The 16,114-nt window shown below is 41.8% G+C and overlaps 1 protein-coding gene across 1 annotated transcript in view; it reads left to right on the top strand.

Annotated features, from left to right (window-relative positions):
- The first annotated feature begins 726 nt into the window (after positions 1–726).
- The window catches only part of gpr179 (G protein-coupled receptor 179), a 31,119-nt gene continuing 15,731 nt past the window's right edge, over positions 727–16,114 (top strand). The window contains exons 1-4 of the mRNA XM_084714693.1: positions 727–2,327; positions 4,914–5,022; positions 13,056–13,143; positions 14,309–14,529. Coding sequence (XP_084570819.1) covers positions 1,390–2,327; positions 4,914–5,022; positions 13,056–13,143; positions 14,309–14,529 — 1,356 coding nt within the window. The 5' untranslated portion in view covers positions 727–1,389. The remainder of the gene's footprint in view (positions 2,328–4,913; positions 5,023–13,055; positions 13,144–14,308; positions 14,530–16,114) is intronic.

Here is a 16,114-nt window from a genome sequence, read left to right as displayed (position 1 = left end):
TTCTTCTCTCACACTTCTCATGCAGCATCTCTTGCTCATCCAGACTTTGGTGCACGCACACACACACACACACACACAAACATGAAGACAGTGTATGCAACACACACACACACACACACACACACACACACACACACACACACACACACACACACACACAGTCACACAAATGCAAGCAGGGAATTCCCTGACACTGCAAAACTGCAAAGAATCATAAAAGTCAAATCTCCTCTTGTTTTTGTATCTGTAATCTACTGAATGTCAACATGCGGCATCTGTGATCTCATCCGGTGTGTGTGCATCTGTGTGTGTGTGTTTTGTGTGTGTGTGTGTAGTAAAAGAGCATCCTCTGCCCCTTCCACTCTCTGTATAGGAGGGGTTAATCCATCCATCCATCCATCCATCCATCCATCCAGCAGGGGTGATTCTTGATGGACGCCAAAATGCAGCAGAGCTTAACCCTCATCTCTGACTGACTGCATCATCCTCACACACACACACACACACACACACACACCAGATGTACCACTCTCATCACCTTTCATCACTGGTGTTGAGCGCCCCTGTCGATACGGAGGAGGAGGAAGAGGAGGAGGAGGGAGGCTCAGGGTGAATGACGGGGAGGGAGGACAGGGGGGGTGATGGGAGAGAGATGATGGTGCGGGGGGAGGAGGGTGAGGGAGGGAGGATGGACGAGCATCACAAGCCTCCGTCAGATGGGCTGGAGGCTCTTTGGAGCAACAGATAGCAGAGCGGCAGACAGGAGAAGAAGTAGAGGAAGAGGAGGTTCTTCTTCTTCTCTCCATCCAACACACGACTCTCCTCACTCCTCCTTCTCCCACCTGACACGGGGAAACCCCCAACTTTGAGGCTTCTCCCTCCTCCTCCTCCTCCTCCCCGCCTTCTCCTCCTCCTTCACCTCCTCCTCCTTGCGCACGCTGCGGAGTTTTGCGCATAAAGCATCGGAGACTGAGCGGCACCGCAGGCAGGAGGCACCGGACGGACTGCGAAGATGCGGGGTTTGTTCCCTGCGTCCTCCGCCTCCAATCAGCAGCAGCAGCAGCAGCACCGAGGACACGCAGGTTTAATGACATCTTCGTGCGAGTGTGTGACCGTGCGGCGCACAGATGGAGCTGTGCGCTCCGAGTGTGAGTGAGTGTGAGCGCCGCAGACCGAGCGCTGCCCCGGACACCTGCTGCTGCTGCTGCTGCCTCTGCAGCCTCGCTGATGTGAAGATGAGGATGAAGAAGTCCTCGCGGAAAGTCCGAACCTCCGCAAACATGTGACTTTTTCTCCTCGAGGGAAAAACAGAGGGGTCAAAAAGAGACGGTGTTGTAGGTGTGTGACCCCCCCTCACCTCCTCCTCCTCTTCCTCAGAGTGACTTCAGGATGGGTCCAGTTTGGCTTCTTCTTCTCCTCCCAGCCCTCCTCAGTGCGCAGGTGACCCCAGACTTCACCTCAGGTGTCACGGTGAGGACAGACAATAGCACTGACTCTTTATCAAACAGCACAGACACCTCAGGAGCCTCAGACATCCTCACCCCCACCAGCGCCTCAGCCTCCTTCAGCCCCCCAGAGCCATCTGGATTTGCAGTGGTGCCTTCAGAAGCTCCCACAGAGGAGGAGGATGACTGGACACCAGCTGAGACCTTCATGTACTCTGGAGAACGTTCCACTCTGGAGGGGGCTCGCTGTTCACGGGCGTACAGCCCACCAGGGCAGACCGGGTTCCTGCCCTCCAGTTTCAGTGCCCCCCTGAGGCCGGCTCTTGATGCACTGGCAAATACAGCCAACTTCCTCAACATGATCTTCCAGGCCAGCGACCTGCGGGAGAGCACCGTGCAGGAGGACATGGAGTGGTACCATGCTCTGGTCCGCGCCCTCCTGGAGGCAGACCTGCTCATCCAGCGCGCCCTGCTCACCTTTGACGCTGACCCGTCCGCCCAGGTGCCGCAGCTGGTGCTTTGTGCCTCCCGCCACCCGACCGCCAAGGTGCAGACCATCATCCTCCAGGACTTATCCAAGGCCTGGGAGAGCCTGCACCCGCCTGCCCCGGCCCCCGACGACCGCTGGTTCAGGAGCTTTAAATTCCCAGAATCCACCCAGCCGATGGCAGGCCTGTCCAAGCGGGTACTCCTAAACGACCTCAGCACCCTGGAAACGCCCAAATGGAGGCAGGGGGACAGCTACGTGACCAATCGCAGTGGGGTGCGCTGGGCCAGCGCCCCCTTCCTCGACTGTAAGGACGGGCGCTTCGTGCCCAGCTGGTTGCTCACCCTGTCCACGTCCTTCTATGGCCTCAAGCCCGACCTGACGCCGGAGTTCAGGTTAGGGCCCACACAAACACACCAAAACACACACACACACACACACACACACACACACACACACACACACGCACACACACACACACACACACACACACAAAATTCACAGACAGTGACAGCTGTCATACGCTGATGATGTCATTTATTTTAGACAGGTGTATTAATGTCAGGAGTAGGGCTGTGTATTTATTGCCCATAATCTGGCGATACAATAAGTATCACAATACAGGGGTTACAATTCAATATATTGTGATACTGTAAGCAAGGTGATATATTTCTATTTTTAATCTAATTTTAGGAAAATTGACATAGCATGAAGAACACACCACCACATGCCTAGAACCTGAGTTTCTTGATGCAGTATTTTGCATCAAGTTATTGGTTTATTTTGGTAAGATAGCAGGATAATGTGCAGTGAGCAGTTCACTATTGTGAAATAAATCCTGACAGGGTGATACAAGATCCTGATGTGAATATATCATCCTGATACATTATCCCTTACATATTGCGATACTCAAGTGTATTGATTGATTGATTTTCTTTCACATTTAACTTCTACTTTACTTAAGTATTTCTATTTTCTCCTACTTCATTCTCTACTTGCACCATGTAGTGTGATGTACATCCCTTTTATGAACTGCAACTCTGTTTACCTCCTGTGAACTATATGGTAACATTACACCTTCAACTTTGCTGATTACTTTACAGTGCTTTTTCATCCTTAAGTTAGTTACTTCACTTTTCAGTTCAATTTACTGTTTGTTTTTATGGTGTTTTTGATCTTTTTTTATACTCACCTCAGTCTCCTAGATAACTGCTAGCAACATTAGCTAGTCACTCAGTGTAGCATCAAAGTTAATCTGATTTTCACAGGTTGGCTAACATTGAGATGTCTCTTTCTTACACTCTGTGCTTGGATATAATCTGACTTCCCCTCGCAGGTCAGAGCAACAGTCACCACATATTTCAACTTATTCTCAAACTGTGTAGCTTCTCAATGTTCTTTGCAACAAGCTCTCATGCTACCTATTCCCTTGACAGCTTGTCTTTGTTTGAAACTGTCCAGACACAAAAAACACTACATGTAAGACTCAAACCTACAGCCTCTAAGACTAATTTGTCAGTGTTCATGTGTACTCTGTCTATGGGAGGTAGCTAACATTAATGGAACAATAATGGTGAATATTTAAGTCGTGTAAAAAGGAGCCATAGCAACCTAGCGTAGCTGAGCTGTGAAAATCAGGTCAACTTTGGTGCTACACTGACTGACCAGCTAACGTTGCTAACAGTGCTGCTTCTCATTGTACTTAGCAGACAGCTCCCTTGACAGCTCGTCTTCGAAACTGTCCAGACACAAAGTAACATAACAATACATGAAAGATTCAAACTGAAAACAATCAAGACTAATTTGTAAATGTCCTTGTGTACTCTGTCCATGGTAGCTAGCAGATGTAAATGGAACAGTAATGGTGAATGTTTAAGTTATGTTGATATTATCTGGGCACGATTTAAAGCCTCTATCCAGCAATGAGGTCGGCAGGCTTGAGTAACAGATTATATGATAACATTAGCAACATTGACCAACTGCTAACATTAGCTACACAGACCAGCTGCTAATGTTAGCTCCACACACTAACCGCTTCCATTAGCTACACAGATGAACTGCTCACATTAGCTTCACAGACCAACCGCCAGTGTAGCTATGAAGAACAACTGCTAACTTGAATATTGTGATAATTGCATCAAGTTACTGACTAAATATTTTAATAGGTAATTAAAAAATCAGTCACTTTCGTAACTCTTTCAAGCACTACATATACAGTATAAGCTAAGCTGTGAAAATCAGGCAAACATTGGTGCTTATAAATAGTTAAAATCAGCTCCACCTCCAACATTATTCTGAAACACCAGTCTGCATAATTTGGTAATTTAAGTATAATTTGGGACTACTATGTTTGTACTTTTACCTTATTTGTAACAGAGTATTTCTACTTTATTGTACTGTTACTTTAGTACAAGATCGAATACTTCTTCCATCTCTGCCATTATGTGCAGAATGAGACACTGGAGGTTTGTAAACAGTGTCTTGTAGAGTTTTGTTGATTTTCGTGCTCTTCGCTGAAGCTTGAGGAAATTATCTTGTCTGTACTGCCAGTAAAACATATTAAAAACCAGGGTAACATTTCAGAAATACTGAAAACACGTCCTTTTTTCACTAAGTCCCTGAAAAGGATAAAAGCTTTGAAGCTGACAGCAGCAGTATTTGTATTTCACCTGCCTTTCTAGTTCTGTGTTGGCCCCTGTGACCTTCTCTCCAGCACTCTGCAGACACGTTTGATAAGCATTTGGAATAAGAAAAAATGTGTTGAATCAACAGAGTTGGATAAAATCTGCCATTTGAAAGGGAATCCACTTAAAATCCATGCAGGTTTCTGCAGATGAAAAGCAGAACTGAAGGAGAAAAATAGGGGATTATTCTAATGAGTCTGATGATGTTTGGAGCTGCTCTTTGTTTCTTTGCTCTGACTCACATCTGTCTCTGTGACCTCCGTCCCCCTCCTTCCCGTGTGTGTGTGTCTGTGTCAGAGGTGTGATCCGTGTGGATGTCAACATTCAAGACATCGACTTGGACCAGTGTGCAAAAGGAGACAGCTGGTTTGCTGATACTCACGAGTGCAACCGCACCACCATGGAGGTAAACTTTTGTTAATCTGATATAAGGACCAGGAGAAACTATATGCTCCTCGGTTTCTTTGGGCTAAACCACAATAGAAAAGTTTTACTTTTTTCATACTTTCATGTTTAGTCTACTTCACAGAAAATGCTCATTTAATGATTGCTAACAAAAGTCACAATGACTGGTTTATTACCTCTGCCAAGGAGTGTATGTGTTCAGTCTGTTTCTCAGTTATCAGGATCTCAAAAACTATTCAACAGATTTAAAATAAATCTGATAGAAGGTCAAGAAACAGAGTGGTTGTTTTGGTGCAGATATGGATCCATCAGCACCACATTGCCATTTACAGCCATTTATAGACAGCTTTACACTTTTAGCCACGCTAACAATGTGGCTCTAGGGATGATAACGTCAATACGTCCAACATTTTGGTCCACTCTGAAATATCTCAAAAAGTATTGGATAGATTGCTATGAAATTTGGAGTAAATGTTAAAGGTACCAATACGATGAATCATAGTGACTTCGGTGATCCCTTGACTTTTCATCGAGGACCACGAGCAGGTCAAAGTTTTCAAACATCCAGTGAAATATCTCAACATCTGCTGGATGGCACATGGTGTAAATACCCATGGTCCCCAGATAATGAATCCTGGTGACTTTGGTAGTGCTAGTGCACTAGTAAAATTTTCAGAAACACTTTTAAATAAAATTGAGTAGTTACCAGGGAATGAATGAGGAGGTAACATCAATTACAATTGTTTCCATGCTTAGAACCTTTACCTGTCAAATATCACTTTTCTAACACAGATTAGCACTTTTTCTTTAAAAATCCAACAGAGGACAATAATAATTCATTATCACAGAGTGTGAGAGGTCGGGTTGTGGCCTACTAGTATATAGTTTTGTATACAGATTTTTGTAGAAATTGTGATTTTGATTAGCATGTCCAAATTTAATTGTGACAGCCTTGGAGCAGACAGAGCCATGGGGACCACCTGTGACTTTCACCGCCCTCGTTAGGGGGGCGCAGACCACATGTTGGGAATCGAAGTAGTAGATAATGATGAGTTAATAGAGAACAGAGTGTGAGATCCTATATCAATGAGTCATTAAGCAAGAGTTCATTAATATCTGTGAATTAATCATACTCATCACTTTCTTTATGAATGATTCCTGACCTCAGATCAGCTGGTGAAGGGCTCAGAGCTACTAACAACTCATTAATTACTAATTACTTAAACATTACTTACTCTTTTTGAGTTTCCTAAAGTGTTCCAGCTAATAAGTAGTTACTAAGTAGTCCCTCATTACTTTAATTACCTAATGATTACTTACTCATTAGTAAGTAGGCAATTGCAACCAAATGTAGATAACCTCGATTATGTCAAGTCCAAACAAACTTGCAAAATTTAATGGCATTTCGTCAACAGGTTGGTTTGAGAATTTGCATCAGTCATTCTTCAGTTTCAAAGCTCCCTCCTCTTGCCTCACAAAAAGGACTCTGACCCACAAACAGCAACAAACCATCCAACACACAGTACAGAGGTGTTACCTCACCTGTGAAGCAAAAAGATGCTTTTAAAAGCGAGAGGAAAAGTTTAATTATGATATTTGGTATTATTGTCATTAATTAGACTGACCCACAAATAAGTTTTGGATATCAGAAGATTTTTTTCTGGGGTTGTACGATAATTGAGCGGATATTTTCAAACCTGCAAATTTTCTAATGTTCAGCATTTACTAGGTAGCTCAAACAGGAGAGAAATGAAGGGAAATGACACGTGACAAAGGTGAGCATTGGTCGTACTCCAGGACAGTGACTGTGAAGTACACACTGTACTGTGACTTTGATTAATGAGCCATCAGGATGTCCCCTTTTTGTGAAACTTTTAATAGCTTTGAGCCGATCAGCCTCATCTGTTAATGATGCAGATGAGACAATAATCATCTTTGGCTTAACTCTTTATGCTGCCTGTGATGGAGGTGGGTTTGATTTGGAGTTAAACGCAGTTTGGTGTTACGAATAAATTTTGGATATTGAATGCTCTCATTTCTGACTTGTTTGGCGATTCAGATCGGTCTGGTGTTGCTCCAGATAATCAACCAATCAAAGCTTTGTAGTGTCTTGGCACAAATCGTACCAGAGATTATTTGTTGTTAAAGGTGCAATACAACATTAAGCCAAGAGGTCGATGTAGAGCACCAGCATTTCAGACCCAAACAAATGCACGCTTCTTCTTTTTTTTTTCAGTAAAGTTTTGGGGAAAAGTGTCATCTGAACTCACACTGCTCACAAAACTCTGATCAACCTGTCAAACCAGGCAGTGCTGATCAAATATCGATCAAGATTCTGTCACTGCATTGTGTATTTCTCATTTAAAATATTTTTAGAAACAAATGCGAAATGATAAAGTTTGTAATCAAAAAGAATGTGTGATAATTTTAGCCTAAACTATGATCTTTCTCTAACCATTACCAGGTGTTTTCTGTCTCTAAACCTACCCAGATCGTAAACAGTTGCACAACAGTAGCATTGATCAGAAATTGATCAATATTCTGTTACTGCATCAACTCTTTCTCATCAAAAACATTTCCAAAAACATATTTTAGTGACTGTATAGTACTAATATGATAAAGTTACTCACCAGGCCGCCATGTTGAAAATGGATGCAGGGAAGACCAAGAGGAACTTGCACGAGCACGCACACACATCCATCCCAGATAAACAGAGAAAACTAAATAACAACAAAACCCCAGGGAGTGTGACATCATTCTCCGCTCAGGAAGTCGTTACTACACTGTATCTGTACATTGCAAATAGCTGTTTGCTGTTTGCTAACATCAGGCTTAATGTTGTTTTTAGCACCTTTAAGTGTCAGGAAATTAATTAATTAACACAAACGCTGATGGCTGTCGGTGCTGAAGAAGTGATGCAGGCGTCTTCTGGTGTGTCTGACTTTCGACGCTGTTGACATTTGGTCTTTGGTTATAAGTCAACTTTTTCAGCTTTTAAGATTTTATACTTTTTCTGATTTGGCACCGCCAGTGTCATAGTCCAAATCTGATGTAAATATGGACAGCTGAACAATGTTAGCAGTTATGCTAACACAAGCTAAGCATAAACTCCCTATCTATTTTAATATTAACAAATCTGCAAATTATCAAATGCCAAACATGTTTTGCATTCTGCAGTTTGGTTTTTGGTTGACCATCTTGTTTTGTACACAAACAAAATGATCTTTGGCATCATTTTTTCTAGCTGGAGCTCAGTAATTCTTCATGGTTCAAACAAAGTGGATCTTGGGAATTAAGTGTTAAGTGTTACTTCCCTAATAGTCGATGCACATAACTCGATTACTCTGTGCCAACAGTCTTAGTCAACCATGTTTCCATTTGTTTGTTAGTTGCAATAAAAAAAACCTTAAATTCCATTCAGAAGCTGTATCTCGCTGCTTGGCCTGCAGGATTGTTGCAATACAGACCTTTTTGTCCCGGTGCTTTGTTGCTAACTGTGCTGTAGCTGCCATTAGCAGGTTGCTGGTTGTTCTGACTCATTCAGAGTCATTAACCTTTTTGCTGTTTATATTTTCCAGATGGCTTGCTTTGTGACCCAAAAATACCTATGTAAACAAGTAAAATTAATATTATAAACATGCAATGACTAGGTGATTGTGGGCTTAAACTGACTAGGGAAATCTTTAGTCGGGGGCAACTGTGGACTTTTAAAATAACAGTCTTTTTAATCTTTGGGCGTCGTGTAAAGTGTGAAGTATTTTGTAGGGAAAAGGCTGAAGTCCAAGTCCAGTCACAAGTCATTGGTGCTAGTCTAGTCGAGCTGTAAGTCTTTTTTGATTTTGTCAAGTTGAGCCTAGAGTCAAATTTGTGACTTGAATCTGACTCAAGTCTAAGTCATGTGACTCAAGTCCAGACCTCTGGTTTTAAGTAGCACTTTTTGATGAGATTGTCTCGTTTCCAAATTCAAGCAAAACCTTTAAAGACATCATTACACAACTCAGACTGTTTCCACTTCATGTATATACTATATAAACTGTAGCCCAGCTGTTTAAACTGTGTTAAAATTCATGTTAATGAATTTTAGTTACATCACACAAATTCACTCTAAACTGTTTGCGACCTCTGAAAATGGTTTAAGCCCTTTCTGTCTGTGCTCATTACTTCGTTTCTGCCTTTTATCCTTTGCTCATGCTTTCACCCAGTCACACTTTAACTCTTCTGTCTGCTGCCTCGTCCTCTCCTCCTCCTCCAACCCTCCTCTTTTGGCGTCAGTTTCCCTTTTCCCTGCCGGCCTGTCTGTCCAGACCCAATCCTCTACCTCTCATCTCAGCCGTCTATTTAAAGATGGTTGCGCTTGGGTGGCGGGCTGCAGGATGATCTGATGGATTATGGCGATAATCCAGTCCGCTGACATACTTCTCCTTTATGCACCGCACTCACTGAGGTCTGAAACACAAGAGAAGAACAGTCCTAAAAATCCCCAAATCCACATGGCACCCTTTGTCCCGTCATGTCCTACCTGGCTTAGTGGATTCAAACCATTCGACTGAGCAGAACTTGTACTGGGTCACCCACTTTCTTCTGTCCTGTTTGGTCCCATCCCCTCTCATTTCTCAATGAGTCTTGTCACGTATCATCCCATCTCATCTCAGCTCATCTCATCTTGTCTTGTCCTGTCTCATCTCCTTGTCCTTGCTTTCCTTTCACACCCTTTTTCATTTTGTCTCATCATCTTGTCTTGCATCATCTCTCCTTGAGGTTCATCTTATCATATTTCATATAGACTTACCATGACATGTTCAATCAGCCATATCTCTTCTGGTCCTGTTGTATCGTGTCCTGTCCTGGCCTGTCCTGTCTCTTCTCATCTCATGTAGTCTCTTCCTGCCTTGTTCTATCAGGCCTTGTGTTGTCCTCACCTGTCCTATCTTCTCTCATCTCATCATCTTGTCATATAGTCATGTCCTTGCAGGTCTTGTCTCATCTTCTTGTCTGCTTTGCCCTGTCATGTCTTGAAATATGATGTCCTGACCTGTCATGTCTTGTCTCTTTTTGATGCACATCGTCATGTCATCCTCGCTCATTTCATCTAATTTTTGCGTCATCCTTTTTTGTCTCATCTTATGTAGTCTTTATCAGCATTGTCCTGTCATGCACTCTCAGTGCACAGTGGGATACGCCCTGTCAGCTGTGCATAAGTGCCTTGATTAATTCATGGGTGTCTTTTGGGTGTAACATGCAATAAACCAATCAGAAAGTCAGCGCTCATCACCTGTAAGAAGCATTTGTAGACCTCCTGTCCACGGGACAGACTGGTTCAAGTTCATTTGCTGTCTTGCAGATGTGGGGAAAATGACAACTGTGCCGGTGTAAGATAGCAATACCACTTGCGTCAGGCGTTTCATCCGCCGGGTCTACGACAGGGCCCCTTGTCTCTTCTTGGTCTTTTTCACCTCATCTTATCTCATGTTGTCTCATCTTTTTGTTTTTCTTTGTCTTGCCATGTCAAAGAATGACGCGCTGATCTGTCATATCTTGCTCTGTTAAATATTATATTTCAGTTCAATTCCGTATTCTTTATTGGCATGAATGTATGATAGACAATATTGCCTAAGCTTCAGGTAATAATGATATTATAATAATGCAGACATGTGCCCTCTGTAGATATAAACAGCTCATTCTAAGGTAATGAAAACAAAACAATGTACTTATGGTTATTGTATTCAATTTGTGCCAGTAAATCCCCCTAAATATTACACACTGGACCTTTAATTTATAAAATAATCAGAAATTAAAAATAAATGTAATTGAGTAAAAAGTACAATATTTACCTTTTTATTCTCTTATTTGCTCATTTATGTCTCAAATGAAACATGATTCACGAGTGTTTCTTGATCATACACATCGTTTAAGCGCCTCATGAAAGTTTGCACAACACTGATGTAAATAACAGGTGTTGAGACGACCATGAAGCTGTAAAGCGTTCCAACTTAAACATGACAGATGACTGAATCCACTCATTTACTACGACTATCTGTTGAATTCAGATGCCAACATGAAGAGAATTAAGTTGACTGCTCTGTATAATCCATATCACATTAATGTTCAGCCCGCGGCATTAGGTCTTTGAGCTTTGATAAGGGGGTTGTGGGTTTGTATATACATATGTGAGGCCGGTGTGTTTGTGTGTGTGTGTGTGTGTGTGTGTGTGTGTGTGTGTGTGTGTGTGTGTGTGTGTGTGTGTGTGTGTGTGTCTGTGTGTGTTTGTGTTTGTGTGTGTGTGCGCTTGGGAACAGGATTTCTCTAGAAAAGGATAATACTCTCAGTCGAGGCATTATGTATCCATTTAGCTTTTAACTTAGATTAACACACCGGCCATCCAAGTGTGTGTGTGTGTGTGTGTGTGTGTGTGTGTGTGTGTGTGTGTGTGTGTGTGTGTGTGTGTGTCCCAACTGGCTAAATTGAAGCTAGCATCAGAGGGAAATAGAGTGAGAGAGAGTAAAGTGACCCCTTTTTCATTCAGGCACTGTTGGCTTCACAGCACCTGCTTCATGTTCTCACAGCTCAACTTATTTTTATTGTTTATTTGGATCCCCGATGTGCAAAATACCCAGCGACGACCGTGGGCCGGTTTCACAAACATATTTTAGACTAGTCTGTAGCGTTGGACTAGCCTTTACTTCGACCATTTCATAAAAATAAAGACTGACTAACTGACGCCAAAAAAAAAAAATCAGACATCTTACCTCGAGGCTGGCTCAAGTTTAAGATCCACGTTACCATGGCAACAATCAGTGCCACCAACTGATCAGAAGCATGCAACAACAAAAAACATGGCTATGGAGAGAGAAATTATTTCTTTGTGTCCTGTGCCATATTTTTCTATCTTTTTTTAATCCTCTCAGCAGTAGGATTAACACATTATTTTCTATATCGGATTTTTTTTTTGTATTGTTGCACTCTTTGCTAAATATTCCTTACTTTTATGCCTTTAAATTTATAGTACAGATATGACAGGAAAAAGGGGAGAGAGAGCGGGGCATGACATGCAGCAGGGCCACAGGTGGAGAGGACTGCAGAGGACTCAGCCTCAGTAACAACTGAGCTAACGGGCCACCTTTGATAAACTTTCCAAGTAAAATGTCCTTCTAACAGCTGACCTCCTCCAAAAGACACACATTTCCTGCTGGAGTAAACAGACCAGAGCAGTTGCTCTGTGCTCCAGTGTTTTTCTGAAGTCTTACACAGATTCAGAGGCAATATACAAGATTTTAGTCTGTGATGACGTTGAAGCAGTAAAAATAATCGACTGCTTTTCAGGGTGTTTTCTGAACTACACAACATTTGGATTGTGGTCCTTTGGCAGCAGCCAGTGAGAGAAGGCCTTAACGGAAACTACCTGATATTCAATGATGATATAAGAGGAAACACCACAACAATATGTTTATACATTTATATTTGTAGATTTGCAAGTCAAGTAATGAATACTGGAATTAGCTTTTATAAGATGTTTTTGTGACAAAAGACAAATAATTTTTAAAGATTTTTTCAGAGCCCCCCCTCAGAATTTTGCTGTTGACCCCCTGTGTTCACACCATGGGATCTGGTGATACGATATGTATCACGATACAGAGATTATGTTTCAATATATTGTGATACTGTAAGCAAGCTGAAGTGATATGTTGTTACTTTTTAAATCTAATATCAGTTTTCAGGTTCAGTTTTAGGCACCAAAACTACCTAGGTACATTTAGGAGAAGATCATGGTTCCTTTGAGGTAACAAGAACTAGCCAATTACAGTAGTTTTGCCGCCACTGTACGTTCTCCTACACACCTGAAAGGGGAGGGTGAGGCAAGCAGTAGTCAGTTGGTTGCAGTCTAAAACCTCACCACTAGATGCCACTAAATACCACACATGGTTCTTTGAGATTCTTTATAAACCCACATTAAATACAGTTAATTAAAGACATACAAATGTCATATGTAAATAAAACAATGACAGATAATCAGAATAGTCTTTCTGTTTCTTGCAGTGTGTACCAATTCCAGGCCGGGGTTTTCGTCTGGGTCAGTACTGCTGCCGCTGTAAAGAGGGTTACTACAACCCCATGATAGACCCGGGTAAGTCTAATTAACTAACCTCTGCACACAGCAGGTTAAATAACTGAGAGAGGCTCTCCAGAGGTCACTGCCTCAACTTTAAAGTCCTGCACACTGTTTTAAACTCAACCAAGATGCAGAGAAACTGAGACTTTTTACAAGCCAAGTGATGAGTCCAGGCTTGTCCATCAAGTAGATATTATTGTCTCATTTTAAAATCTGTATAGCCTTTTCTAAACACAGGGTATGATTCATATCTGTTGGTTTTCTACGGTATGTTCTGTGTTCTTATATATTACAGAGAAGACAAGCCAATGATGGAAAAGTTCTCCTGATTTAAAAAAAAAAAAAAAAAGATTAACTCAATTGGTAGCTGAGATTTGCAGATTTGACAGTGGAACCAGGATGCTACAGTTAATTAATCATGACCAAACTTTTTTTGAGCATTTTCTAGCTTATTGTTTGGTCTTTACAGCATTTACTGTGAGGTTTAGTCTAAGTATAAGCCAAAAAAAAGCAATAAACAAATGAACAAAAGCATGCATCTACTGGCAGAATATGAACAAAATTGAGTATGATATTCATTCATATGTTTTAATTAGTGTATTATCAGCCAAAAGTAAGAATTGTTGTGTTTGCATGATCTTAGAATTAGCCGTTAATAGCTAATTTCTACTTTAGCCTAGAATGGACAAACCAAACACTGGCTTTAGATGCAGCCTTTCACATTTTGCACAAGTTTCACAGCTACTTTTTCTTCTCTTACACACTTGGAAGGGGAGGGTAAGGCAAAGTGTTTGCAATCTACAAGCTCACCACTAGATGCCACTAAATCCTACACACTGGTCCTGTAAAAAAACAGGAAACAGAAGACAGAGACAGTTAAAGACAAGCTGGTGAAGACAGAAAGACTTTTCTTGGAGGAGTTGGTGGAGACTTTCTGTGGCACAAAGGTCCTATTTGGGATGAAAGACAAACCCTGGTTCTTTCTGGTGTTGGTGGTTAAGAAATTCACCCTCAGCTGCCTGTGATTATTTTATAAAACAACAGAAAAATAAATATTTCAGAGACATTATGTGAAGCTTTCCTGTCTCCAGAGTATACTGCTGCATCATGAACTGTATGAGATTTTGTAAGTCACATGTATATGAAGTCTTCACATGGGTTTGTGTGGGTGTCGATGCAGATGGTGGCCCTGTGAACGGGAGTGACGGCGGCGGTATGTGTTACCCGAACATGCCCATCTGTCTCCCGTGCTGGCCGGGCTGCAAGAGCTGTCAGGACGGCACCCCCTGCTGGGTGCAGGAGGCCTGGCTTCTCAGGGCCGCCGTGCTGGCCGTCCAGGGAGTCTTCATGTTCCTCATCTTCGTCAGCATGCTGGTGGCCTACAGGCATCGTCGAAACCGGGTGAGTCAGGTCTTTTGGCTGCACAGGGCCGCCGTACAGATGGCACTGGATAGAGGGACGAACAGGAGAGCTGTTCTAGGCATTGAGCCATGGTGTCAAAGATTCTGCTGTGTTTATTTTGCAGAAATGTCTTATGTAATTGTTAATGTAGAGTGTGAATGTTCCACACTTGCTTTCAGTCTTCATGTTGTTAATGCATGTGAATCTAAATTTGTTGTGATGTTTCTGATTATGTGTCTAACTTCAACCTGGATCTTATTTTCCCATGTTTTTGTCTCTAAAAGATTAATGGCAATTACAAAAGTCACAGTACGTTCACTAGAAGTGCTCAGATTTTTTATTCTAAGTGCCTCACAACATTATGGAAGGGAGTAAGATGCTTTTTGTTTAACCAAAAACAGCTGTTATATCGCTCTGTTAAAAACCACTAGACTCCATTTACAATAACAGTAATTTTATCACTGTAAGACACATTTCATTCAAACTTGACAAAAACAGAATAAAAACTCACCAAAACTGTTTTGGATTAATGGTTCTATTGTTCCAACAATCTCCAATTCTGGTTTGGTTAAAATAAACTCTTAATCGACCACATTAGGTGTGAAAATCATCGGGAGAGGAGTGGGAGGGCAGACAGACATCAGAGAAACAGCGGGTAGAAACGGTGTGCAGACGCAGAATATTTTCACTTCTAACTCAGTGAATTAATGTTTTATTTTGACCAAACTAAAGGAACACTGGAAGATGAACCAAGGCTCTTTTGATGAGTTTTATTTGGTTTCTGTTGCGTTTCAATGAAATTTGTTATATGGTGATAAAATTACTGTTTCTGTAAATGGAGTTTGGTGGTCTTGGTGAGAACGATTTAACAACTGTTTTGGGTTAAACAAAAAGGATCTTACTCTATATCTGTCAGTATCCTTTCAGTAATGTTGTCAGACACTTGGAATAACAGTCTGAGCACAAGTTCCTATAAGGATCACATTGCAGCTCGTCTCACGGCTGCAGTGGTGTTGCTCAATACTGGACCAGTATTTGTTTCTTAAATGCAAAAACATGAGAAAATAGGATCCAAGTTGAAAAATAACAGTTCCCAAAAATCAAAAATACGTTTTCCCCTTTGGTAACCATGCTGTTTTATCCACTGAGTTATGGAGATATCAGCCGTAGAGACATCTCCAGTATGTCACTGAACGCAGCACGGTTTGTAGTGTTTAAAGATCTCATTCAGTGAACATCACTAGTAGGAAAGACATAAAAATCAAGGTCAAGAATCCAAAAATCCACAGACTAAAGCAGAATCCAGAATCCAAAACTGCACAGGAACAACACAAAGCAAAAATCCACAAGAAAAGACAGTGAGAGCTCAGACAAACGGACAAGGACGAACAAGCAACTGTGGAGGTAAAGACACAGGATTAACTACACAAGGGAGGGAGAGGATAACAAGACACAGGTGAGGACAGTCAAGAACAAGTGAAAATAATCACTGATCAAAAAGAGCAGGAAGACAGACAAAGACAGGAAGTAAAAGCAACAAAGACACACAACGAAAAAAATGCCAAAATAAAACAGGAAGTGACTA

The sequence above is a fragment of the Lutjanus erythropterus genome, chromosome 3 (assembly GCF_056507025.1).
Source record: "Lutjanus erythropterus isolate fLutEry1 chromosome 3, fLutEry1.hap2, whole genome shotgun sequence".
Taxonomy (NCBI): Eukaryota; Metazoa; Chordata; class Actinopteri; order Lutjaniformes; family Lutjanidae; genus Lutjanus; species Lutjanus erythropterus.
This window is presented reverse-complemented; position numbering and strand designations above follow the sequence as displayed.